Raw genomic sequence first — 27970 nt, forward strand, 5'->3', positions numbered from 1 at the left:
GGGAATTTCCCACCAGGGATTAATAAACTATCACAATTCTATTCTATTAACCTGCCCATATGATCAATGGCTTATCATTTTAATCGCATTTAAATGAATCACACGACAAAAAAAAAAAAGAACTTTGTCAATTGATAGTTCTTACTACTCATTTTTACCTATAACCTGTAGAAAGTAATCTTAAATGATAAGGCAATACTGTGCATTAGTGTTAGTCTCTGACAGTCAACAATCTGAAGTCCTTCCAGAGAAGAACAGTTAAAAAACGGTACAGCCATTAAAGTACAGCCATCAAGGTGGAGTCAATAGATTGGTATAAACCAGTGCATTTCAACCTTCTTTGAGTCACGGCACAGTTTTTCCACTGCACACCACCAACCAACAAAGTTCCAAAATGTCACTGCGTAGCCTAGTAATGACAAAATAGTCTCTCAATTTATTTATACTCAGTGTGAAACCTGAGCCTGTTTGGATGAACACAAAGCTGATATCCTGGCAGGAATTGAAGACAGACACACACAAAGCTCCTCCTCAACAGCCTTCAGTCTCTCTCCGTTTTTAGTTTTTATACTGAATAAGGCTTTTCAAGCTTGAAAAGCTCAGCTCAGCTGTTGAAATAGCTTTGTTTGTTTAGAATACATCACTATTACAGCACAAACACTCGACAATGGCACGTTATTTGCAAATAATAATACATTTTCAAAAACGTTTTTAGACCAATTAAGTGAAATTGGATAATTTCCCATTTTACAATCTCTCAGTAGGAATGTGTGAAGTGAAGACAAGGTGACTGTCATCCGACAGTGAAACAGCATTTAGGCTACAAGCGAAATGGCATCTAGGCTACAAGCGAAATGGCATCTAGGCTACAAGCGAAATGGCATCTAGGCTACAAGCAAGGGCTAAAGACAGCTTTTGCCAGTAAATCAAACTGTATGCTAAACTGTACACTTCAAGAATGAGGATCACACAACAGCAACCGTACAAACTCGTCAAAAATGTGAAGATTAAGGGAAAGGCATATGGTAAACTATGCACTCCATATACCGCTGTATTTCCTAGTTGTAAATTACTGTCATTAACAACAAGATTTCTCATTTGATTTTTACGTTAGATTACTGTTTTTCTTTGTAAATGGGTAAATGCTACACATTTAATACTGTTTTCCTAATCCATGATTGCTCCAATATCAACAACTACAAAGCCAAGATAAAGAAAATCCAGTATTACAAATATTATTTTTTTTGGAAAATGGTTACTGGTTTCCAGTATTGCAAACTCAAAAACACAGAATCATGTACGATACTTTAAGAAAAAGATTTAAAGCATTTATAGCCTTATTCTGAGCCACAGAAAATCCCACTGCTCTTTAAATTGCCTGTAGTGTGTGCGCCCTGCAATCCGATTCAGGATATACTACAGACTTATGGTATATCCTACTTGGGATGGACTACCCTAGGTAACGATATGGGTCGATTTCCTACAACACGAAATATTTCAAGAATTTAATGAGGTTTTTCAATTTTACAGCATGTTCATTAAAAATTTGGGGGCCAAAGGTGAAATAGCAACATCCTCAATGGTATCTGCATAAACGTCCAGTGACATGAATTTAAAGAGATATACTTTTTGTGTCAGTCTTGTTCTTATAGGCTTGATGCAAGAAGTTGCACCCTCCAAGAAATGGTCATTTAATGATTGATTCTGCCTTTTATGGCCCCGTTACTACATTTTCTTTCTACATATTGCAATGAATGAATGAATAAATGAATGAATGAATTGGATTGGATTGCTAAAGATTTGAGTGTAGAGTTGAGGAAATGATTAATTGATAATCATTTAATCATGTGATCAACTAAAGGATTAGTTGGGCCAAAAGACAGGGTTTTTACGTAGGCTCACATGGGGAATAGATATGGTTTTGGGACCGGTCCACCGCCACCTATTCTGAAAAGGATAATCCAGTCAGTGATCTGTGGGAGCTCCCATCTTTAAGCTTCACCATTCATAGCCCGCTGACAATAACAGCAACAAGAATTGATGTAATGATGACATTAACAGTGGCCCCCAATTACTGATCAAAGTACCTTATACAGTATGCATGCCGATCTTCAAATTATTCAAATTTTACATAGTAGTTATACATTGGTCATGACAATAGCCAGAATAGAGAAAAAAACACTTTACCACCCAACACATACTATATTAGCATCGATGTACTAGCTAGCTAGGCTAATCATTCACGAGTGGCATTAAAACAATACAGAGTAGTTACCTCAAAAAAAATGCCACAGAGGGCCGAAATGACCTGAGCTCCGGATGGGTCTGCCAAATATTACACACTGTACCAGACGCTGAACACACTATTCTAATAGGACCTGTCTGATACTCACAGTCCATTAACAACCATCAGAATAATATAGTAGCTGTGAATTCTGAGATTCAGAAATGTCATGAATGAAGCGCTCAAGTTTTCACAGCCAGGAAATAATACTATAGGTTTCATTTTTATAAAAATTTGGACTCTGTTAATAAACGCAAAGTAAAAGTATATAAAGGGTAATCTGTCATCCCATATCTCATTTTGAAAATACATCAATATACCGTAAAAAACTTTATATAACTCCCAGCCCTATTAGAGAATAAATCACTCTCCATGTGATAAAGGCTTTTGTTCTCATTCACTTTTACTCCAGAGCAGCAATATATAGTACATTGAAAGCACACAAAAGTAAACTGTGTGTACATTTTAGGGATTACATGAGCTGGACTTAGTATTTAGTGGGAATGTTAAACTAAATTGTACAAACAATTTAAGACATCATACCCACAAGGGAAAAAAGCAACAGTCTGTGGTCCTTCCTGGCTCTGTCTGTACCATTAGTGTACATGTTACACTTCATAGTGTGGTGTCACAGAAAGTGCTGGTCATAGTGAAAAATAAATGAAAAACAGAATATAAATATTTGGACAAATATATGAATTATATAAATGACACTTTAAGACAAGGCCATTAACCCTAATTGGTGGGGACACATTCTGCAAATTGGCATATAAGTGAAATGTGCAATAAATATTGGCTTTCACATTTCCAGTTGATCCATCCAGTACAGGTTGAAATTGTACAGGTTGATGAATGCGTGAGGAGTAAGGATTAGATGCGAGAAGCAGGTGACAAGGCTGTGTGGACAATACAATGCTGTCACCTCCCTTTCTAACACAATGAGGCTCACAAAGTGTAGAGAATCTCTGTTTAAAATGACAAGAACAAAGAAGCAAATTTTCGGCCATATATAACTTGCTTATGAGTGTACTTTGCAATGTAGAATATGGTATTCTGATAGAATTTTCAAATTTTCAAAACACCTTGTACAGTACCATCTCACCATAATGTGTACTGAAATTGGTACAGTACTTGTGTTGCAATACATCTGCCCTCTGCTGGTTTGGTTGAATATTATGTGTGTACATATATTCCAAGCCGGCTGCATCTGTGGCCACAGACAAATGTAGCAAGTTCTGCGAAACTGAAATATAAACTGGGTGCAACACACAAGCATTAATGCTGCTAGGTGACGATGTCATTAAATGCAATTTATGCAGCATACCGCGAAAAATGCAACCAATCAACAACAACATTTTTCACATATTTTTTTATTGCCAGTTATCGACGTCATTGATTAGCTGTTGCAGCCCTAGTTATGTCCCACAATAGTCTAATGTATGTTTTAGAATTCAGCTAAATGCACCATGCAGGAAAACATACCTAACCGTGGGCAAGTATGCCTTTTGATAAAATGTAACTTAACAGGCAAAATGTCTTGGCCGAATACGATACGATTAATGGCTCATTAACCAGTTGTAATAGCGTGAATACCGTTTATTTATCCTTAAGTTGCCATCATTAACAAAACTGCATACAGTGAAGTAAAACAGCTGTTTTGCATAATGTACATACATTCCTTACAACAATTAGCCAGGCCATACTATAGTTGTTCTCATGGTTATCAAATAAGAATACCATTACATCATTATAGAAAAACTGAAGTAATGTACCCATTTCAGAGACGAAAATTGTATTAAAGCATTAAATGGCTAAGACAGACATGCGCCTTTCAAACCCCAGAGCCATGTGGGCTGCACCAAATAACATTTACATTCCGCTGTCCCTGGTCTTATGAAAAGGTCGGAGACTTAAAATTATACCAGGGGAGTGCATGTGAAATGCAATACGCAACTGCTGCAACAATTCATCTAAAGCAACATTAGAAATGGTACACATTGGAGCAATAAGTGTTTAGGACTATAATGTGCCAAGCCAAGAAATACCTGCAAATCGCTTAAATACCTGCAAGTCATTTAGGAGCTAATTATTGCGCAAATTGACGTGTGTGCATGGGGCATTGTACTGTAAACAAGCAATGAGTGACCTGCATATGGCTGGAGAAATCAAACGCAGCTGGTAGTATAAGGTCAGTGGTAAGTCCTACCCATTCAGCCCTGCACCATCACTAAGTCTTCACTTTTATTTTAAGTCTTTGTACTTGAAATCTCTCCTATGTTGCACGTCAGACAGCTCAAACCTTCATGCCAAATCACCATGTTCTAAAATTAACCGCATACATTGCACAATTCAGTTCTTTCTTTACTTTCACATTCTGACTATGATAATGATTGTTGCAAAAATTATGCACAAGAAGATGAATATAGCATGCAAATATCTGCTGTACGAAAACATTGTTTCCATAGGGATGAACTGTATAGAAATAATTAAATATACTGTAGCTATTGCATTGGTAAACTGGCATAATTTGATGGCAGTTGTCAGAAATACAAAGTTTCAAAAAATATTAAAAGTAAAAAGGCCAAAAGGAAACGCTATTTGATACCCACACTGATGAATATTATAGTGCAGTAATAATTTCTTTAGTGTTTAAGATTATAGTGATTAATGTTTAAAGTTATCAATTTACTGTCATTTTGTTGCCTGACAACAAAAGCTAAGAAAGACATACTCATAGCTAGTAAATGATAAAACGGGCACTAGATTCACTAGACCAATGATTTCACTGATAGTAAACTACTGTTTGAGGTTTAAAAGTTTCAAATAGGACGCTTAACAGCAAAATGGGGAAAAAAGTAACCAACGAGATCATTACATTTTGAAAGCATTCTGCATGCATGCACACAAATGCTGAAATGCACAATATGCATGTTGAGAAATCTGCTGACGAATCCTGGACAGGATTCAAATGCTGTTCAGCACCTACCATGATCTTGTATAGTGAATCTGTCATTCACTGGAAATGAGAACAAAAGAACATAACGCGAGCAATTCTCTACAAGGGTAAATCTGTAAATATATATCTATATTTAAAAGAACAAAAATGACAAAAAAAAGTTTTGGGTTGTTTTGGTTGTGCAAGTTCTTACAATCAATAATCGGCAAAAAGCTGATTATTTGAAGACCGTCTCAAAAGCTGGACACTTGTGATTTCTCATCTTCTTCATAGCCTTTTTCAACTCCTTGCTGGTTTTGTCCCATTTGTGAATACCAGTCAGCAAATACTGCTTGTCCACCTTGCGGCCCATGAACAGGTAAGTATTATGTGGGTTATCCAACTGCTGGCAGGGGCAGTCGGCCCCATTCTTCAGGTAAAGCACCAGTTTCTTCAGGTCCTTTTTCTTCATGTTCCCCAGTTTAATTGCCCTCTTCTTCTTCTGCAGAATCACCTTACGGTCTGAATTCTCCTTCTTTACTTCTTTGATCTTGGTCTTGATGGCTATAAAATCAGAACCAGATACAAAAATATTAGTTAGTGATGAATGATGTGATTAAAGTTTCTGGGGAGTCATGTATACAGGTAATCCTGTAAATGTGATGTCATTTTGAAGGTCCATGTTATCAGTATGGTCATTAATAAGTATTATTAAGCATGAAATCAGCAGTGAGAAAGTGTCTTGGCTTAATCAGGATTGCCTGGGTAGTAGTTATTTTCAAAAGTGTAGTGATTTGTACACCGTAAAATATGATGAGTTAGGTGAACTCAAAACTGTTGATGAAACTGCCTTAAATCATTTAAGTTTATAAATGTAACAATTTACACATAAATGTCTTGGAATTCAGTACAATTAACTCGTATTTATTGTTAAATTAAATTAAATATAGTTGAGTACCTAATCCATTTGATCATTTGAACTAAAAATATTAAATATTTTGCATGCGTATGTGCAATTTATCTAAACTTATTTTAAAAATGTATATGAATTAATTTAATTGACTTAAATACACTTTCTTTACAAAAAAAAATTCCGTTAAGTTTCATTATCTCATATAACATCCAATCTTTGCACTTTATGTGAATGTTCAGAATTACTGGATTACTGCAGCACATTTTAAAGGTTTTATCTGAAAAAAACTAAATCCCAAAGACAAAAGCCAGTTATTTTGTAAGAATGTGAATTCAACTCAGAGAAAACAAGTCACTGCAAGTAATTTGTATTATATCACAGCTACTTGAAATTAAGCAAAAATCCAAGGACACTCAAATCTATAAAATTCAGTTTTGAGTTGGGGATAATTCAAGAGAATGAGTGACCTCAATTTTTTTGGAGCATTAACTAAAGCTTACATCTTTCATTACGATATGCTGTTAGGTTTTGCAGTGTATAGTAATCTATTCTCTTGGTGAGCAAGAAAACATCAATTCTGACATGGCAAACATTTATATCAGCTTCAGATTACTGTAAAAAATACGTAGCTTCAAAGAACCATCAGCAGGATGGTAAAATGATTAGCAATCTATGTTCAGGGTGAGAATGGTTCTGTTGCATCATCATGTCACCTCCATGAGACACACCAACCTTGTTCATTATTATTTCTTTGACAATCATTAATCACACACCACATATGAAGTACATGCTGGTTCCGAGTGCTTAAAACGCTCCTGAAATTGCTGGTTCCAAAGCCAGAACCAGAAACCTGACGATAAAAAATTACATCTGAACCAGGGGAAAAACTAAATGGATATACAACATGTACACTGCGCAATACAGTGGTCTGTGAAGCATTTTGCTCTTATTTCTTTTTCTTCTTAGTACATTGACATGATGTAAATTAACTGTATCAGTTAATTTAAGTTACGTTTGGGTTTTTACAATTCATATGAAGACATAAATGGGTGACTGGCAAAGGTTAACTAAAATGATTTAGAGGAAAATTGCTTTAATTCAGCAAATTCATGGCAAGAAACAGTAAAACTTAAAAAGGATTCCAGCAGTGTTGCGCATTAAGAGTCACATCACAGACTTCCTATCCGCAAAACACAAGCCATATGCCAGACTCTTGCCAGTATGCCACAATAATGGATTATGAATATTTTATTTTATAACCTGGCGGGGAACTCATTCTCCGAGACGGTCTTAATTTCTCATGTTGTACTTTAATTAATGGGAAACCACTTTTATCAGAACTTCCATTATTGGAAACAAAGGGTTTTGAAGTGCAAAACAGTGGTACTACCCACTGATCCATTCACTAAAGCACATTACAAGGATTATTTAGTTACTTGGCTGATTCCATTTTCCATAACAATTGAAACAACTTGCCTCATGAGTGAAAGGTAGGCTCCATATTTTCTTTTTGTTTAAATAAACCTTAATTATGGTTATTCATGGTAAAAAAAAAAAACAGAAACACCAGCAAGCCTATCACTCAGTATGGTAAGGTTATCTTGGGCCATGCTTAGAAGAGAATTAAGTCACATAATCCTGAAAGGCAAAAGGCCATATTCTGTCAGGAAAAACAACAAAGGGAGTTTGATTGCATGGGGTAATCAGTGGCAAAGCTCAGATGGACAGGTTCACAAAAGACTGTGGAAAGATTATACTGGGGGAAAACGCAGAGGGGAAAGTGGGGGAGAGGCAGTATCCAGTATCCACTTTGTTTCTGGGTCGGTGTGGATCTGTACAACACAAGGCCCTCTGTAGAGAAATCAGACAGGGCTATGGAGGAGGAAGAGGGATCTAGATAAGGTCTTCTCCTTGGAAAGCCAATCTGCCAAGCTTCCTCGCTCTATTCCCAGCACTGGAATGCTCCAAATTGCTTCTGTCTGCACAGTGCATCTCCTGGGGTAACATGACCAGCTGTTTTCTCTTATAAGGCAATTAGAAAAGGATCAGTGGACTTCATTTGCCTTCATCTAAATACTCTGACGGAACACAAAGAAGATTATCCTATGAAACACCAGGGAAGGGAGAAATGCATTGTACCCATTATTTTTTCCCATAAATTTCACTTTAATATATCCGATCTGCTGTTGATATATACAACAAGGAGTATGGGCATTATAATAGAGATTTAAACAAAATTCACTTTCACGTTATTGCTTTTCTATATATGACCAGACTTGTCTTCAGTTCTCCAATATAAACTGTAATCTTACTTCTACTTTCTCTTTAATCTGTCTCCAGATTTTACAGTCTCCCTCCAATTTGTCTTAATCTGCCTCATCTTTCACTAAATTCTTTAACCTTCTAATCTCTTTATTCTCTTGCCCTTCTTTGCTGAAATGGTGTGAAAGTTGACCCCACAGTCTTCAAAGTACTTTTTTGTAGACCATAACTCTCCATTAAGAGTCCGGTAAATCTCCATGTCTGATACGAATAAGTCAAGTAGTTCCTTACTCTTACAACACTCCAGTAGTTCAGGGTACAGATCATTGACCCTCTTGTGAACCAGAGCCATTTTCCACCTTCCAAGGAATTTCTCCCAATTACCAAGCAGATTAGAAAGCCCCTGGGAAGCCAACAGACACTGTAAATCAGATTTATTGGCAATTATCCTTATTAAGCTTGATCAGCCTATATTTCTTCTCAGCACACAGACCACAGTGCAACAAAATCCACTCTGTGCACCAATGAACTTTTGCTAATGACCTCTTTGGCAAGCAGAAACGGCAAGGAACCTCTGCTCAGACTTAAAATCGTCTTACATTCTACGATAGATGAAACTTCAGTCCCAACTTCATTTTTGCTGACCTAAGTAGTTTCTTGTTCAGGCCAGCGAGGCAGTTTTTTGTCCTACCTCTGTAGAAAGAAATGGATCTTAAAATAACTGCAGCATTTCTGCACAGATCTAGCAACTTTAGGGACGATTCCCCCATTAAGCCAAAAACTAGCTTTTTTGAGTTACGAATATTCTCCCCTCATCAGCACGGTCATATCAACCGGGCATAACTCGAAAAAGAAGGCGTGGCCAAGAAAGAAGTATAATTAATTCATCAAGCAACAAATGGGGTCTATGCCCTCCATGATTCTGGCAACAAGCAAACCATGCAACATGGACTATTTCATTTATATTGTGTAGCCAATAGAAATCTGCAGGAACCCTTTCATTTTGAAAATGAAAGCATGGCGATAGCTTACTATTACTATATTTGGTCATTCTCACTTTTGTTGAAGGATTCTCATTTGTAAAATACAGTAAAATATAGTTTTTTAATTTTGTGCAGAGCACATGACATTACCTTAATATTAAAATACCTAAAAAACTATGTAATGTAACTCTGACTTAATCATCCCGCAACCATTTTCCCCAAAGCGCTACTCTTGCAGTTTTAAGCTAAAAAAAAAATAAAACTAGATAAAATGTTATTTTAAATCTTTCAAGTTTACTGCAAATAACCCACAGTAGACAAATCAATTAGTATAATATGATGTACGTATATTCATTTCTTCAATTTTTTTGTACCGTAAACTGTTTTACTTCAGAACAGATCAACGACGGAAGCAAAACTGACATTTTATTCAGTAATGTGATTCTGCTGTCAAACTAAATTTTAAAATGTAATTGATTAAACAAGCTGATTAATCTTAAACTTACTGTAATGAGTTTGTGAAAATGACCTGTATTGTGTTTCATACCCCATACACTAATGGGATAACATAGCTGTCAAATAAGACGTGCGTGTACATAAGTAAACATCTGCGTACTAGTCTTTCTGTAAGGGATAAGCTTAATACACAATACATTTTATATATGATTTGACTTATACAAAAGCTTATAAAGTTTCTATTTATGCACAACTATACAATAATATGCAGGCATTATGTTTACAGTACTTATACACAAACACGCCTTAATTGACAGCTACCTTACCCCATATCCTATTTCAACATTTTCCCCTCTTCATCCAGAACAATTCTGCCAACAAGCAAATATGCCTAGCCAAGCGTTTCGGTGTAAAGGTTAGCATTATTAGCAGCAAAGAAAAGAAGAGAAAAAGAGAGAAGGAAAAACGTATTATTAGCAGCATGATCTGAAAGTTTCAAATGCAATGCCGATAAAATAATGCAATTTATTTTAATGCGATTTAAAATAATGCAATCAACTTTAAAAGTGCAGACACGCATCTACAGATTAGCTAAAAAGTGCTTGTACCAGCTGAAGATGATGCCACAGACATTATTCTCTCCCACAGCAGCTATTCTAAAATGTTAATAACAGATGTACTCAGTTCATCTAATTTGTTTTCCCAAAACATCCATCTTCCTTTGGAAATGACTGCTCAAAGACCAGGTAGACGAACTTGTCTAACAAATATAGTGCTGAATGTTACAATAAAAGCGGCTACTCATAACCTGAAAACAGCCTAATCTGCCCATCATTTCAGAAATCAGACTGATTTTGAAAATAAATGCCCCTTGACACATTACAAAATTTCTCTCCATTTGCTTATTTTTCTGGGTTGTCTGGCAATGCAGTCAGACCTCTATCACAGCTGAGTCAAAACCCATAGCAACACTCACACTACCCCACACCCGAAAGAAAATAAAATGGTAGTAAATTTGAATGAAGGAATGCTAATCAAATTTGAGCAATTCAGATCTTTAGGAAATGCAAGTTACACTGATTTGTTGGAAGTGCAATGGGTAATAGGTAAAATCCTACTTTTTAAGTCATGAACAGTTCTCAGGAACAATGGAAAGAAGCAAACATTATGTAGTTTTGGATTGGAAGTTTTGATATAAAAATATAATAATAATTGTAAAAGGAACAGTTTCATTGGCATGCAGAGACAGTGAGAACTCCTGCACAACAGAAATGTTTGTGTATCAATCACGATGAAGAATAGACCAGCAACAGGTGGAGGACATATTTCATTAAGAAATGAAAAGGTAATTCACAGCTGAAATCAAAAGCCCACCTACTTATTTGGCTGCCTTATTTCCACTTAAACCAACATTATATGCCTAAATGTTGTGTGAGAAATTTGTAGGTGTGACAATATAATGTAGACAATAAACATGAGGCAGGAGTAAGATTGCATATATATACACACACACACATCTGTTCTTATCTATTATATATGCAAGCACGTGGCAGTGCAGTAGGTGACACTGTTGCCCCAGACCTCCAGGGCTGAGGGCTCAAATCTCCCCCATCCTTGTTCTGTACGTGGGGCATTCCTCTGTGATTGTGCTGGTTTACTCTGTGTATTCCAGTTTCTCCACACCGCCGAAAAACATGCACTTAGGTGAAGCGGGATCTGTGGATTGCCCTTGTTGTGTGCACGCACACATATGTGTATGTGCACGCACACGTATGTGTGTGTGCGTGCATGCTTGTGCTCTACGATGCAATGCATTCCCACAGTGGCTATTTCCGGTCACTTGCCTTGCACTTCCTGAGACTTGGATACATGTTAAAGAAGATGGAAAAATTGATAAAATGATCAAATATCAATGATCAAATTTAAATATGCAAACCTACACAGCCAAAATGATACCTCAGGCTTAGCCCCCCAATCTCTCAATGTCCTGTAATATAAAAGAGAATGAGAAATATGCAAAAAATACAGGCTCTGAAAAGGAAGGTGCACAATATACCGAACGAGCAAGTACTGTAATGTAGCATTACTAAGTACTTAATTCCACTGAGAGACCTGGTTCTGTACAGCTGGACCCAAAGTAGGCATCGCTCACATCCTGGGACAATTGGGCACTGTTGTGTTAGTGCCCAGATGAAAGGGGCCCTCCCTGAAGCCTGGATTGGGCGGGGGGGGGGGGGGGGGGCTTAATGTTGTGTTTTCTGAACATGGAGTCATTCAAGCCCACAGCAAGTCACTGTGGCATCACACACAGAACTTTTAGCTATTCTACATCAGGTTGGCCACCAGCCCTCCTCATTTCACGCCGGCTTAAGGAAAAGGGAAGTATATACACAGGAATGGGTGGACAACGTCAGCACCGTAAATGCCGTCGACCGCTAAAGCCTAACAGCCTGACCGCATCACCGATTTTCCGGTGCTAATTACCCAAAGCTCTGTAATTCACATGCGACAGAGTGTTCGCTGCCCTTATTCAAAGAACTTGCAAACTTTTTTTTACTAGCTTCAGTCGACACATATAGCATTTATTTAGCAGACAGTTTAATTCAAAATTACATACTTTTGTGAGCAAGCATAGTCAGCCCCAGAAGCAGCTAGGGCCTTGATCAAGGATTTAGAACCAACAACCCTGCAATAATGGGCACAGCACCCCAACCCTCCGAGCTGCAGCTGACATTCCCATTAAACATATCTATGATATTTGAGATCTGACACACTTTATCGCATCATTTTATCATTTATTCCTGGTGTCCCAAGACAAGATCATGAAATACAAATCTTCTAGCAGAGCAAATTTATTGATGTGAAATGCAGAATACTGTTTATATTACAAGTACTTATCAGTCTGTAGGAATAAACTACCTAATAAAAATAAAATATCCTTGCTGAAATTGCTGAAAACCAAAAATTGCTTTAATATTTTAGAAATGATATATTAAAAATGGAAAATTTGCTATATTCTTAAGTGGTATTAGCCCACATGTTTAGACAAAACATGTTTTCAAAACTTTTTCAACTTATCCTTATACATTGTTAAAAGTTACCAGAATACAGAAGGACTTCCACACATTCTGAATAGGTGATAATTCAAGCATATAAGCTTTTTAGGTTTTAAGATCTGATTATAATTAACACCAACAGATATTTTGTTACGTTAACATGTTTCACCCACTTTTATGGAAGCTGTCCCACCCCCTTGCTCCGGAGCAATCTAGCTATCTGTCACACCTGGGGTTAACTTTTAATTCTTTATAACATCTCCATATAAGACAACTAACCATGGAAAGGATGTGAGCAGGACTGGATTCTTAAAAAGTTTCCCTGTAAGAGAGGTCTCAAATTATGCAGTTCCCCTACCACCAGTTCTGAAGGCTGTCATAACAGCCACATTTAAACACTGGTTTCTGTAACAACTTACATCCTGTCTGAATCATCTCAAGTCACAAGTATCAAAGAAGAGGGACAGCATCTACATTTACAGTTACTGTAGCTATTAATGTGGCAATGAGAATTCAGGAGGTGAAATGATCCAAAAATCTTTAAAGTAAAAAGAAAAGTTTATTATATTCCTTAATTAACACCAAACATCTGCATGTCATTATACAAGCTTTTAAAATACAGATATCATTATCAAAAATAATTACTGCTTTATACATCATTCACACTGTCTCATGGAATTAATTCTACAATTTGTAAAAAGAAGGATATTTCCAAATCATTATTATTAGCTGTAACAGTGCTACTGTCCAAATCTCAATACAGGTAAGTCATGTTCTAATTGGCTAGAATGCTACCAATACCCTTGGCCAAGCAAACAAGGCTCACATATGGATAATATATCAAGTGAAGTTGAAGACATAGATGAATGAGGACATGAGCTCTGAACAAGGTTCTACAAGAGGTCAGCAATCTTTATTAGGCTGTCTCCGCTTCCAGCAGACTAGACAAGTGAACAAATACCAAATTTACAGCCCCTAATAGCTGCTCAATAAAAGGCTAAGTGCTTCTTGGAATGACACTTAATTCATTTGTCACAGGGCATTAGCTTTTCAAAAGGCAATAAGACCATGACATGGATTTAGCAGGTTAAAAAGTCTCAAAATCTGTTATTTTAGCAAGGTTATGGGTGCCTTTGTTGCTTTAACTGTCTGGTACTGAACACCCATAGAATATAATTCAACATGGCCAGTATGGGTGTTCTATAAATGCTTTATCCATAGATTTTATTACATGAATTCATTGCCTTGGAATCAACTCAAATATAAAAGCTTATTATTATTATTGCATTTTTAGCCAGATAAAACGCACTAGTCTTAGGTCCACTTCAATACATATATAATCAAATAAAAGCTGTTTAATCTTATTTGAGAAATCCAGGAAGATGGTGTAAACAAAATATCATAATGTGATGACACAAGTCTTACAAAAAGTCTTTGGTAATGAAAAGAAGATCCTGCCTGTCTTACTAAAACAAAATAGTAATAAAGAATTTATTGCTGGGTAACCTATTATTTTAAAAAGTTGGAATTACTAAGTAGGCCCAATAGTAATTGCGTATTATGTTTATTCTTTGTATCATTTATTATGTGAATTAGTAAGGCATCTTTATTTTCCTATATTGCAGTGTAACAACCCAAGTTACAAGACTGAATATGGAACATGTTTCAAGTACCGAGCACCACATTAATATATTTTATCATGGTTATCCTTCTCATGCGATTTAGAAAGGTAAATAAAATGCTGAAGGGGTATTAATAATCGGTGGTATTACAAATGTGTGGAAAATAACTTATTTAAACTGATTTGCCATTGCAAGGAACAGTGACTGATGCTTCCACTGCTTATAGTCTTAGTCAATAAATAAATTTAACAACGTATACTACGGTATGGTGGGAACTGCAACACTGGTTGGAAACATTAAGAATGTGGCTGTATACATTCTGGTCAAGTAAAAAAATAAGCTATTGTCCCACACGGCAGGGACATACTGAAGGAAACGTGGAGGTGCTTACCAAACTCACTGGCACACATGTGCTCCAGGATAGCATCCGTTTTTAGCTCGTTGTCACATGGTGGGCAGATGGGCGAATCGCCTGTAACGAAGAAAAATGATCAATCATTGTGCGAGTCTAATGTAGTGCTTCCTGAACAGAAAAATAATAAGCAAAGGCATTGACCTGAAAAGAGTTTTTTCCCCCAGAGTCACAAGCAGGAAATTAATGGTTTGAAATTATCATAAAATGGTATAAGAGCAAACTTCCACTTCCAAGTTACAGATATGTTTAAATATACGAAATAGAAAGTTTGAAGCACAATGGAATATTTAGTGTGTAGCATTAATTTCAGGATTTCTAGCTGTAAACATTTCAAAAGTACACATTTCTAAAGTACATCTTAATATTATCAAGTGAAAAAATATAAAACCTTAATTATTCTTCAAATCTTCATGAACCCTAGGATTGTGTTACATAAATTGTATAAGGCTCATTCTGAGGGTTTTTGCATTTGGGAGATTTTAAAGCATTGGTATCTAATGCTGCTTTCCCCATGCATGCATAAATGCAAGAGATAGGAATATTAGTGCAACACTTTTTAACCATTGGTGAAGCATGTCATGTACTCCATAAGTACCAAAATAAAGGCATTCAACAACTAATAAACTACTAACTAATAAAGTTCAGCAAAGTTTGATACTAATAAGGAAACTGTTTTAAGTGTCACCCTGCCAAAAAGTACATAGAATGATTTATTGTTATATCTATCTAGCCGGTTACATTAATTAAAAGTTCTGAGTACAGTATAATCCATTGATACAGATGTATGGGTTTAATATTGCTTTATGGTCGTTAATGTAATGCTTCCCTTTCATATTCAATTCTTTGAATAAAAGAATAAAATGCATATTAACACACCCAAAGAATGACACTTGACAGTGAAATTACAACGTGGTCTAAACCATTTTAACTATATTCTCATGCATACATTTTGCCATCTGAGAAATGAATAAAGCATGAACTCTCATAAGGCTGAGGTTAGAGTGATCTATGATTCTTTGGCTTATAGAAACAAAATGTTTCTTGCGAAACCTTTAACAATGGAAACCAATAACAAAAAAAGGGGACAAAAACTAAATATGAATTCATGCATTACAGCAATTTCTAGGAATCCGCTGTCATAACCCATTGTCACTCGTTCTTCCAAATAACAGCAGTAATAGCAGCACGCTAAGACCACATATTGTTTTTACTGCACATGAAAGGAAAAGAGCTCTAGGCATCCTCTGACCGAATCTGTCTAAAAACATATTAGGATACAAAAACAAGAAAAATACATTTAAATCAAAATCTAAAACATCTGAAGAACAGCTTCTGCTTTCTCTTCTACTCTTTAACCATTAAAACCTATTTAAAAATTCCCTTGGGAGTAATAATCTAAATATGAAATGCATATTGTTGATTCAGATAATACATCTGCTGGACATGAGTGTATACATTCTTCAAGCTCTTTGTCTTTGTGACATAATCCCAGAATAATTAAGTTGGATCAGATACAACATTTACTACATTTTTAATAATAGAGCACAGAACTGCCCGATCAGGCGTTAGCGCGTTCAGCAATCCCAAAGCAGTTATATTTCTTCCAAAGAATTGCCCATTAGCCGAAATTCACAAAAAGGCATCCAAACTTTAATGCCAATTCTCATCACTAGTAAATGATCTGATGACCTGACCTTGTGTTGGCATTTCTTTTCTTTCGTTTACAGCATGTCATAATTAACACCAAGGCCTGCAGTAAAACACTGTTCCTTGTAGTATGAAAAGACTGGGAATAAGTAGCCTTATCTGGCTCTGTGATCCTAGGACATAAATGCCATTGCTTTAATCTCCAAGTGCCAACACTCACGAGCATATTTCACAGTAGAACATCTTCCCTACATGGCAGGTTACAAATGACACTAATTATCCCATTTTACCTCTTTGTTTCTGTCTACTTAGTGCACTTTTTTTTTAAATAGTAACCAACTAGCCTAACCACTCCACTGTATTGTTTACAATAGCTCTGGTTTTAATACATGCAGTACTGTATACAGTAGAGACCTGATGAGGTCTACAGATAAAGACTACATGCCTCATTAAAAGTAAACGTGGCAGGATAAATAAGATTTATGATTATTTTATAATCAAAATCACCACTTGCTGAAACACATTAATGACACTGGAAACATGGGAAAATGTTTTAGCTTATTTTAAAGTCCAGAAGAGGAGACAGATTTCTAGTGATCGCAGAGGGAAATTATTTGATAAAACAAGTCCACCATGAGCCACCAAAGCCAGCAGACATCTAACAGTAACAGCACAGGTAACAGCACAGCTGGACCTTGACTGTCTTGCTAATGCACCATCTTGCTCCCTGCACAGCTGTGAAGACTCACAGTATGGTTCCATCTGAACATTTAAGTGGTGAAAGGGCCTGACCCCTTAACAGCCAATCATGGCTGTGGGCTTGCAGGGGTTTATGCCTGCAGGCACAGCAGCGGTTGTCCCAGCGGCCTCCCACTGAGGCTGGGTAAGTTACCTTTTATCTGTGGCTCTATGGCTTTATTAGCAAGCATTTTTATGAAGCTGCGCAGGGGTGTTTCCAAAATCAAGCATTAATAAAACAGCTGCCAAGGGGGCAATTCTGACACTTCTTTGGGGAGATGCTGCTGCAGTTTAATGCCTGCCACAGGTCTTCTAAGGAGTCTAATCAGCACAACTGTGCTTAAAAGACACCAAGACAGTGGCAAATGCTAGCTTCAGTAGGACATGAGCAATTAACGTCAGCTGTCAAGACAAGAATTTTTGGAAAGGGTGGGTAGGCTATGATACACACAGTAAGACAACCACAGTTATTGCATCCATCCATCCATCTTCCGAAATCGCTTATCCTGCTCAGGGTTGCGGGTGGTCTGGAGCCTATCCTGGAGGCTACGGTCGCAAGGCAGGGAACAACCCAGGATGGGGCACCATCCCATTGCAGGGCACACTAAGGGCACCATCCACACACACACCTATGGGCAATTTGGCAACACAATTATTATAATTATTCTTAATGATTATTCTGCTTACTAAATACCATAAAGAACAAGTTTATTGCACATAAAGTAAAACGGAAAGTTCTTCTGATTAAATATGAAAAAGTAGGTTTAGTAATTTGAATATTAAGGTGTCAGGATACTAATATTTGTTAAGTATTCCACCCGTCCAATTTTTATAACACTGTAGACAAACATAAAATCCCCTTTTCCTGCCTCAGTGATACTTCAGCATGAGAATTCAGCCACAGAAGGTCCTGGCCCCTCCCAAAGCTATTCCTATGCACAGTCCAGGAGAGATGCCTGCCTACTGCAACAATAGGTTAAAGCCCAGTCAAATGGGGGCTCAATCAGCTTTTGACGACACCAAGTAGGGCATTGTTTGCAGGGCAATAAACTCATAACAGAACTGAGGTTTTAGGTCCACTTCAAATCTGCATTAATTAGGGAATTGGGAGCATGTTGATGGGGGGTGGGGGAGTTGTTATACAAAGGCAAATCATACACTTAAGCAGGAGGAAAGGTTAACTTCACATCTAAGAATGCAACAAGAGTTAAATACACAACTTCCACCATAACTGCTATTACAATACATGCAATATGAAACAGTACATGATCCTAAATGTCAGTTTTGTATGTGAGGCTCACAAAGATAAACTATCAGCGAGTGCTTTCCCAGTGTAATTATTGGCATTGCTGAGTAAGATGCTGGAAAGAGAGCAGAGAAATAAATTATAATCAGATCAGACAAGCACTTCATGCCTCAAGGCAGCCTAGTCACCACCCACTTATGGAGGGGAGGGAATGGGACCGGGAAAAGTGTGCATGCATAGGCCTACTTAATTAACATAGTCTGCACCTTTGGAATCATAAAGGTTTTGATTTCTTTGCATCCTTGTACAACTATACTTTTCTTCCTCCCATTTTCACTACTCTGAAGGGCAAGCAGTATTATAATATGATACAAAACATTTTTCTAATAATTTTGCATTACGCTTGAATGAATTTGTACATTTGTGAAAAAGAAACCAGGAAAGTAAAAAATATATATATATAAATATAAAAGGTTATTCTTAAAAAAAGTCATATCCTGTTATGCAACCTAAATCACTAAATATCGTAATGATGAAAACAGGAGCAGATGACTTTAGTTTGAGATCCATCCCAATAGCATGAAATGAACTTGAAAAGGAATCATTTCAAAATGAAGACTTTGTCTTATCATACAGATTTACCGCTTAGGCACCAAATTAAATGGCAAGTCCTCTCTCTTTTTTCTGCCATTATTTCATGGCATCTATGGCATTGGTCCTACCATGAATTCATTAAATGAGGAATTCCATAATTGGGATAATAAACACATCGGGAAATATAACACATTCTGCAAACACCCATCATACAGTTAATAGGGCTAAATAAATCTTGGGTCAATAATTTTGTGTTTAAAGAAAGATTTTACTGGTGAATCTCCATTTAGTGGGCAGATAAAATTCCGAGACAAACTGAATACAGAAATAAAAGAACACTGTGAGATGTCACTGAGGTATGTCATGCAAATATTGGTGACACAGGCATTACCATGACAATATACATATTTTTGGTAAACCTCTCGTTATACATTTCCATAGCATTTCTTTTTGACCTCCAAAACCCCTCCTTCAATCCATATGGCTAGATCTTCAGTGAACAGGTTAACACCATAAAGCATTACAGCTTTTGGGCAGTGTCACCAATTAAGACTGTACCATCTCAGAATGTTCATTTTCTTAAATATTAAAAGGCTGCAAATGTGTGTTAAATCCCATCGGCAATAACACACATTCAAAAGAAGCTATATAGATTTTAAAATGGCTGACAAATGACACTACTTTACATACATATTATTAATAATAATTAAATATACAAATTAATCCAAAGCCTTTTTAAAACTCCGCTGTTTTAAGCAAAATGGCATTAAGTTAATGGCATCAAATAAAGGGCAATGCAAAGTGACAGACATCAGGTCTTGTGATTTCTGATTCAGATTTTTGGTCTGCCTCTCTGTCCCTTGATGTTCTCCTTTTTTGCCAGCAGGACTAAATGCATACATTTAAACTTCTTTATAAGGTATACAGAACGTTTGAATTAGCATGTATATAGGTAACCATGAATTAGTTTTTTTTTTTTTGTTTTTCCTGCAACTGGATCTGCAGAAATAACAGTGACATAACTCACCAACTGTGAGGCTAACATCCATTCTCGTAACAAACTGAACATACCTACATACTGAAATAATGTTGCGACAATACAACAAAATGCATGCATTTTAACTATAGTTTAAACTTATGTAAAACTTTACAATTTTGTCAACTTGGAATAAATTAAATGGAATAAATCGTCAACTTGGAATATTCAATCTCCTAGTCAGAAAAAAATATAAAGCAAGCTAACTGCTTTACAAATTTTATTTAAATATGTATAATGAAATGAAGCTTCAGTGACAATATCAATGTTGCATTTTCAACTCAAATGTAATTACGTAACCTTAAGTAAAATAAGTCTCAAGCTTTCAAAGAACCTATTAGAGTAGCATCCCAACAGGACAGCTGGGATGGTCATCCAGGTAAAACAGTGGATCCAGAAAGTGTTACATTTATTGATAACTTGTAACTCCTATATTTTGGGGGAATGTGTTTCAGACACACGTGCCACTAAACAAAGTCTCAACCATTTCGACTTCTGGCCATTCCCCAGGATTCCCCGAGACTGCTCCTGGCGATAACAGATGGGATGTTGAGCCATCAGACCTGTGTGTGTGTGGTCTTGAGCTCCAAAATGAGTCCGTCCTAAGCTGCCAGGTAATAAGGGGCTCACTGTCTGGCCAGCCCCAAGACCGTCTGGGGCTGTACTAACGTAGAGGCTGAAGCACTTCAGAAAATCTATACGCCACAAGTCAGACCTGCTTGACCAATAGGCTTCATACAAACTAAAAAAAGAATCCAGTGTCTTGTTATAATAAAAGTAACAAACATCAAATAAAGATAATTATACACGGCTTGCAGAAGAAAAACGTCTGGGCAAATAAAATCGCATCAAGATTCTGTTTATAACAAGCTGTCAATTCCTTTCATGTCTATGTAACCATGTTATCCAATTTTTCCATAATAATGCTGTAATCAAATGCAAGACTTGTGCAACGTTGCTGGTTGCTAGTGAAGTAATGGATTTGAAGGTGGAAATTCCCTTGAATTTATGAGCAATTTAAACCAATGGATTGTACTTCCCCCTGGGAGACTGTAACATCTTTATTCAAGTTAGAAAGTGTCTTCAAGAAACTGCTCCCTTGCGGTGAGCAAAGACAGCTCACAGCTTTTCAAAATACAGAACAGGTTACTTAGTGATCCCTCACAGCAATGTAAACCATATTCTGTTCTCTCACTATGAAAACTTAATAACTGGCAGGTTACGGGTTCCAGTCGGTCTATACGGAGGTAAAATATTCATGTTTAACATTCAAAGCTAAGATATAATATGGGGTCTAACCAATCATGTGCCTAATACCATTACAAACTCATTTTGCACAGATTTGCACAGAGTCACAAGAAGATGGCAATTGCAGTGTTATACTTTAGGAATTATTCAAGTTAATCAGAAAAGATGACAATGCAGCAGCAGAAAATGTGAAACAGTTTTGGATTTGTTGGACACTTTCCTCTGTTTTACTACCTTATTCTTTGTCTGACTTATTGTATTGATGAAGTGAATGCAGTGAGTTATAACACAATAATGAAAAATAAAAATACAAAACATTCAACTAAAAAAAAAACCTTGGTCAAATTCCCAGCACTCTCAACATTACATATTTAAACATTTTATGCAAGTATTTTAATGCTGAGTGGGATAAACCATAAAACCTTTTTTAAAAAGTAGTACTACAATATCCAACATTTAAAGCCATTCTTAAAATTACTTTTTTAATCAAATATTATGTTTTAAAAAATGAACGTCTTCCAATGCGTATTAAATTTGTGTCCAACAAACCACACTTTTAAAAAAATATTTAATTTATCGTAGAATTATTTCCCACTACCTACTTTACTTAACCTATACTGCAGTCAAAATCAGAGGCGCACTTACCTACAAATAGCCTTTGACACATAAAATAATTATCTGCTATTTTGTCTGTTAAGCCAGGATGAAAGCCTAGGACGTTATACTGATCATTCGGTTATCAGTATCCAGAGACATAAAAATACAAGGTTATTCATTACAAAACTTGACTATGAAACCCATTATGCCACAATGATAATTCATCGTTAAGACAAAGTATAATTTCAGCATGAAATGCACTTAAACTGTCTGTTGCTGAAATTGAAGCACAACCCCAGATTTATGCTATGCTTTATACTCAGAATAACGTGTGAATCACTTGCAAATAAAGTCCAAAAAAAAAAAAAAAAAAAGCTTTAGGACAACTTTGCAATAAAACCCAAACCGTAATCATTTTACATCGTATTATCATTTTAATAAAAATAAAGCTTAACAGTGAAATTATGGAAACGGTGCGAAACCTAGCAATTCCCGCAACATGCCTAAACGATAATTACGTATCAGAGAAGACCCTATAGTCTTCACTCATCTGGAATGGTGCTGGAGAAAGATAGACCGCGAAGAGGCGATGACAGCCCCCCTTACCTGTAGGCTTCATAGCCTCAGTCGCATTTGATGAGCTCATGGCAATACACACGTCCTCCAGAGGAAACTTATCACAGGTGAGCATTTCTGGCCAGGGAAACCCAAATGCCAACATGATAGGCGCGCACCCATCCCGCACTGCCTCGCACAACCAGCGGCAGGGGTAAATGGGTCGTTCCAAGCACACGGGGGCGAACAGCGAGCACAGCAACAACTGAGTGCCAGGGTGACAGTTCTTGTGCACCAGGGGCACCCAGCTGCCTGCCTGCTGCCTGACCTCAGCCATGGTCTCGTGCTCCAGCAGGTTGGGCAGCAGCATCCGGGTGTAGCCCACGCCGTGGCAGAGTCTTAGGTCATCTGGGATGTCCACACACTGAGGCGGCTTGCCATAAATGCGGCCGCCCGTGTGGTAAATATCTGACTTCCAGTTCAGGTACTCATACTCAGAAGCATTGCTCACATAAACCAGCACTAAGACCAGAGCCAGGTGAGAGAGCTGCTCCTGCACAGAGGGAAAGTACTTCATTATCAGTAACGTATGTTTACAAGACCAAACCAGCAAGGCTTTCTTTAAGGAGCCTTTGCATAAAAAAAAAAAACTAAAATTCCTTTGTTCCAATAACTAAAGCTTGGGGTATTCCCACACGAAAGTTCGGCGATGTACGTGCGCACCGCTCCGCTCCGATTCCCGCAGCTCGCTCACACTACGCCCCGCCTAGGTAACATAGCTGATAATACTGCAGGCTCGGCAGCGGGAGAACGTTTCTGAAGCGCGCCTTAGCCAATGGGAGCGCGTCTCAGCCTTTTGGCAAGCAGATGTAAATGAGGAGGCTCAATTAGCCAATCAGCAATAAAGGGCTTAACTGTCCGCCCCACCCCCCAGACCACGTGCTAATATCTTCACTGAAACGTACCTGGCCTCGGCTGCGCTTTACGCTTAGTTTGCGTAAATGTTGTTCAGATATATACTGCTACATCCGAGCAATAGCCGGACAGGCAATTTCAGGAATGATCTTCGTTCTTTGTTGACGTTTCAAATTAAAAGGAACACTTCCAATTAATCATTAATTGCTTAATCATTTACATAACAAGCAAAGTGCCTCGGAAAAAAATAAAGGGAATTTACTTGAGAGTATTCTACCCACGTTCACTTTTCAGTTTCTCGAAAAATAATACGCCTTTGGTGAAAATCTTAGTGATGGGGGGAGGGGGATTAAGTGGGTAGCTAATTTACGCGTCTAGTGGCCGAACCTACATTTCATTCCCGTTAGCAACAGCTGTAAATGTTTTTCTTTAACGCTCCCAATGTCAGACTGTAGAGCTTTAGTTTAGCCAAATACATCTGAACCGCTGATTTTACAGGACCCCCAGGAGATTTATTTTATAGGCTCTGCTTTGAATACTTTATGATTTATTTCGGCTGGTATGCGGCGAAGAAAAAGGAAATGACTTACCCTACTGCAACTTCTTGGAAAAGGCCGGTTCTGAGGAACCTTAATTATTTCCGTCCTTGAATGTGATGCGCTATATTTCCTGCTGTAGAAGTACGTGATATTAAGTATTATACGCGATCATGACAATCCGAGATCAAACTACTTCGGAAGGGGTCCAGTTAGACAAGGAAATTAACTTTGTTAATGGATTTGCAGTTTTTTTGTTCAGGATTACGTTAAGTATGGCGATGTATATGTAATTTCGGACAGGACAGCATAGTGTTTAATGGCATATATGGCATTCTTATGTTAATGATTTTACGCGTCTCGAAACAGCCAACATATACATTATTCCGAACGTCCCAAATTTTGTTCGAATGTCAATAAGAAAAGTCCACAAAAAAAGAAAAAGTACAGAATTTCAAAGGCAACATATTAGTAACAGCGCCAGTAATCCGTCTCGGTGATTTACCAAATATACTTCAAATAATTGTGACATGATTAGTGGATATTTATCACTACGTATAGGCATACAGCCGCAACAAGTGCATTTGAAGCGAATAGCCGCTGAGGTCTCAAATGAAGTATTAAGGTAGGAAATGTCACTTTAAAAAATTAAGTCGCAGTCGCGGACCGGCTGCTTGTGGAAAGAGATCAAGGCAGAGATTAAATAATTATTAACTCCCTCAAACTGTAAAGATAGAAGCCGCTCTTTCAAAGGCAGTTGTGATTTCCGATTCCCAGACCGTCGGAATTGGGTTTAAACTGATATAACTGGTAATAAGGTTATATATTTTTTTGCGTCGGTTCAGGCTTTTCATGTTAATGGAAGATTATTCGATTCGCACCGGTAAAAACCTAAATTAGCATTGATTTGCGTGCCTTTGTCTTGTTAATGCATTGAAACACATTTACAACTACTTCTGAAAAAGTACTGTTTATACAGGGTCGGGGCTGTATGACCCAGCATACACAGTGACTTAGAACAGAACCCCTATTTACAGCAGTAATGCTTAGTGAGTACAGTTGTTCAAAAGCTTTCTCTATTGCTTACATTGGAACAATTGACGAACTTTACGATTCAGCGACCAAAACATTTATTTGTCCCTGGAACTGGAATTTATTTTCTTCAAAAATACACGCCATTCGTCGTGTTTTAATGACTGTGTATACGGTAGGCAGCCTCTGATATAGTACGTATAGAAATGTTGTGTTAAAACGAGGAAGAAAGCCTAGTAAATATGGAATTTTTAAATGAAAAAAACGCCCAATGCTCGTTTAATTTAAAATACCATATGCATGGTTCACTTTGTCAGGGGAAACGTACTGTGCTGCTGACATACTGCTAGTGACTGACGGAGGTGAACCATAAAAGGCTCAGTTATCTAAGAATTGTATAAAAATGTTTGAATTATTAAATACAGATGACAATATTGTACATACACTTTACTTAATTACAGGAACATATATAAGAAACTAGACTTGTGTCCCACATAAAATTGCAGCAGCTGTAGTAGATGGCTTATAATGGCAGTCTTAAAATAACCAAAACAACATAATTTTCATATTGAGTCATTACTGGATTTCAGACTAGATGCTTTATCAGTAGATTTATTCATTCAATCTCCAAGCTGGCAAATATAATTAAAATGACAGCAACCATTCCTACATCTCTATCAGGCAATAATAATACAGCAGAACTGAGAGAGAAGTTACTTTGGAAAGTCATAAAAAGCCAGTTCACTAATTTTAATGTAAAGTCTGACTTATGTGGGCCTATTAGGCAAAAAAAATTGTTTAAATAACATACAAGTGGGTGTCTAACAAGGGTATAATTTGGACATCTTTATGATGTGATGGCAACGGATAGTTAGCACAAAGATGGTTGCTAAAACAAAACTTTGAGATATTTAAAAGTGGTACAGCAGTAAAAAGGTTTTGGACTTGGAGTGTTCAGTTGAGGTGCCTCATTTTTTTCACTTGAACAAGACAACTTCCCTTTTCAGTGATTTGCTTCTGTAAATATCTGTATAAAATAGCCAGCAACCACAATATCTTACATGGACTCACATGGCATGCAGCCAGTACACAAGGACAGAAAGCGAGTGGAAGTGAAGCCCCCCCTCCCTTCGACTTTCTAATGCCATAAAATGACTTATCATGCTAAAACGGCCAGTAATGGAGCCAATGCAACAGTTCAGTCCAGTTGGTGACCAGAGATTGGGCTGAGACCTTTTATTTATCCCTAATTGCACCAAATGAAAGAAACAGATGGTAATTAAGGTAGTTACTTCAAAGGCCCTTCATAAGGCATGATAATAAACCCAAAACACTTGTTATGCGTACTTAAAAATATCCCATTTCAATCAAATAAAGAATGGTTAAATTAAATAAATGAGAAAAAACACAAAGGAACGCCACTGAGAAGGGATGTCTCTCTATAGAATTTCATCCTCCATTACACTGTAGTACAAGGAGACACATTTATCAGTTTTTTTCTGTAAAGGTGACTGCTAAACCAGGAGCACTTTGCTGGGTCTGCTGTATGCTTTAACAATGGAGAATGGCTAAATATTTAGAAACGGAGCACAAGAAAATGGAGTGTGTTGTCTGTGGGGTATTACAGAAATCCATTTATATCCAGAAATATACATACACTCACATGCATGTGTAAGAGGCCCAAGAAAGCCTATCGAGTAGAGCATTCCTGTGCTATATGTACACACCTAAACATCTCTCCCCATAACTGCTTCTTATCTGCTCCAAACATGACTTTTTCAGCATAATCCCTGTGCAGGAAGCAGCCATGTGATGGCGAAAGAAAGCTGAATTGCGTACATAGAGGAAAAGAATTAGAACAAATATGGGTTTATAAGAAAGCTATGTGAGATTCCTTCATTTCTTAAATAGTGACTATTTGTTGGATTAGCACATGGTCTAAGAGGTATATTGTCCCATGGGGCAGCAATTAACAACCTTTGTTAGTTTTAGCTCTAGGCATTGAGTAGAATGGTGATGATTAGGTTAATGTCACAGCACATTCATGCAGCTAGGATAATTAACTTATCATGCAAGGAAGAGCACCCAGAATCTTAGTGTAGGCCCCCTGCCATCACATTTAAATCAACACAGCCAAAAAGAACAGCTCCAAGTAGGTGGCCCATTCGTTTTAATGGAGGCCTGTTGTGTCAGGAATGGCACAGATCCTTATCAAAACATAAGCATTTAAGTCCAAGAGATGTCAATTAATCTGTTGGCAAACGTGACTGTCACCTAGATAACAGCCTGGTATAATTAAAAAAAAGAAAGGCTAACAGGACACTGTCTAAAATCTCTAATGCAATCTATGCCACCCCACCCCCCCTAAACATACAGAGACTTCATGCCACCTCCTAAATGCTAATTACATTTTTATTTTAACAGTATCTACACCAAAAGAAAGAAGCACGTCTACTGTGGTAGAAATTCAGTCAATCAGTTTCTAGACTCACACACTTTCCAAGGCTGACCTGTCCTGTTACCTATACTGGATAAGTGGTTGGTAGATTGATGGACTAGTAATAATAATAATAATTAATACATAATAAGTATTTGAGCATCTGTCCTGAAAACTTTAACTCAATATGCTTCCCAATGAATATTTTCTCTTAAGTAAGTTCTAGTTCAAATGATAAATGTTAGCACATGGACAAGACATTTAAGAAAATACACAAAAGTCCTCTGCCTGCTTTCCTTGCAGAGCTGGCTGGTATCTAGTCAAAGCAGCCATTGTGTAACCCCATAACAAGAATTTTGCAAGAGCAGTTTGCAGTGTACTGTTAGCTGTGATGCCGCAGTTAAAATTTGTGAAGTTCAGATGCAAAATTCACAACAGTTATATTACAGTAGTGTTTCCAGGA

At 37.2% G+C, this 27970-nt stretch overlaps 1 protein-coding gene across 1 annotated transcript; it reads right to left on the reverse strand.

Moving 5' to 3' along the window:
• Positions 1-3717: 3717 nt before the first annotated feature.
• Positions 3718-23404, reverse strand: sfrp1a (secreted frizzled-related protein 1a). The gene is made up of 3 exons (XM_048990918.1): positions 22639-23404; positions 14903-14983; positions 3718-5783 (listed from the first exon to the last, which is right to left on the reverse strand). The coding sequence occupies exons 1-3, from the start codon at positions 23162-23164 to the stop codon at positions 5458-5460; spliced, it is 933 nt and encodes a 310-aa protein (XP_048846875.1). The 5' UTR covers positions 23165-23404; the 3' UTR covers positions 3718-5457.
• Between the last annotated feature and the right edge of the window lie 4566 nt (positions 23405-27970).

This window comes from Brienomyrus brachyistius, chromosome 2 (assembly GCF_023856365.1).
Source record: "Brienomyrus brachyistius isolate T26 chromosome 2, BBRACH_0.4, whole genome shotgun sequence".
NCBI classification, from domain to species: Eukaryota; Metazoa; Chordata; class Actinopteri; order Osteoglossiformes; family Mormyridae; genus Brienomyrus; species Brienomyrus brachyistius.

Coding starts and splice junctions, on each gene's coding strand:
- sfrp1a (XM_048990918.1), bottom strand. CDS start 23,164: ATGAAGTACTTTCCCTCTGTGCAGGAGCAGCTCTCTCACCTGGCTCTG. Junction 14,984..22,638: donor TGAGGCTATGAAGCCTACAG/GTAAGGGGGGCT, acceptor TCTTCGTTACAG/GCGATTCGCCCATCTGCCCA. Junction 5,784..14,902: donor CATGTGTGCCAGTGAGTTTG/GTAAGCACCTCC, acceptor CTGATTTTATAG/CCATCAAGACCAAGATCAAA.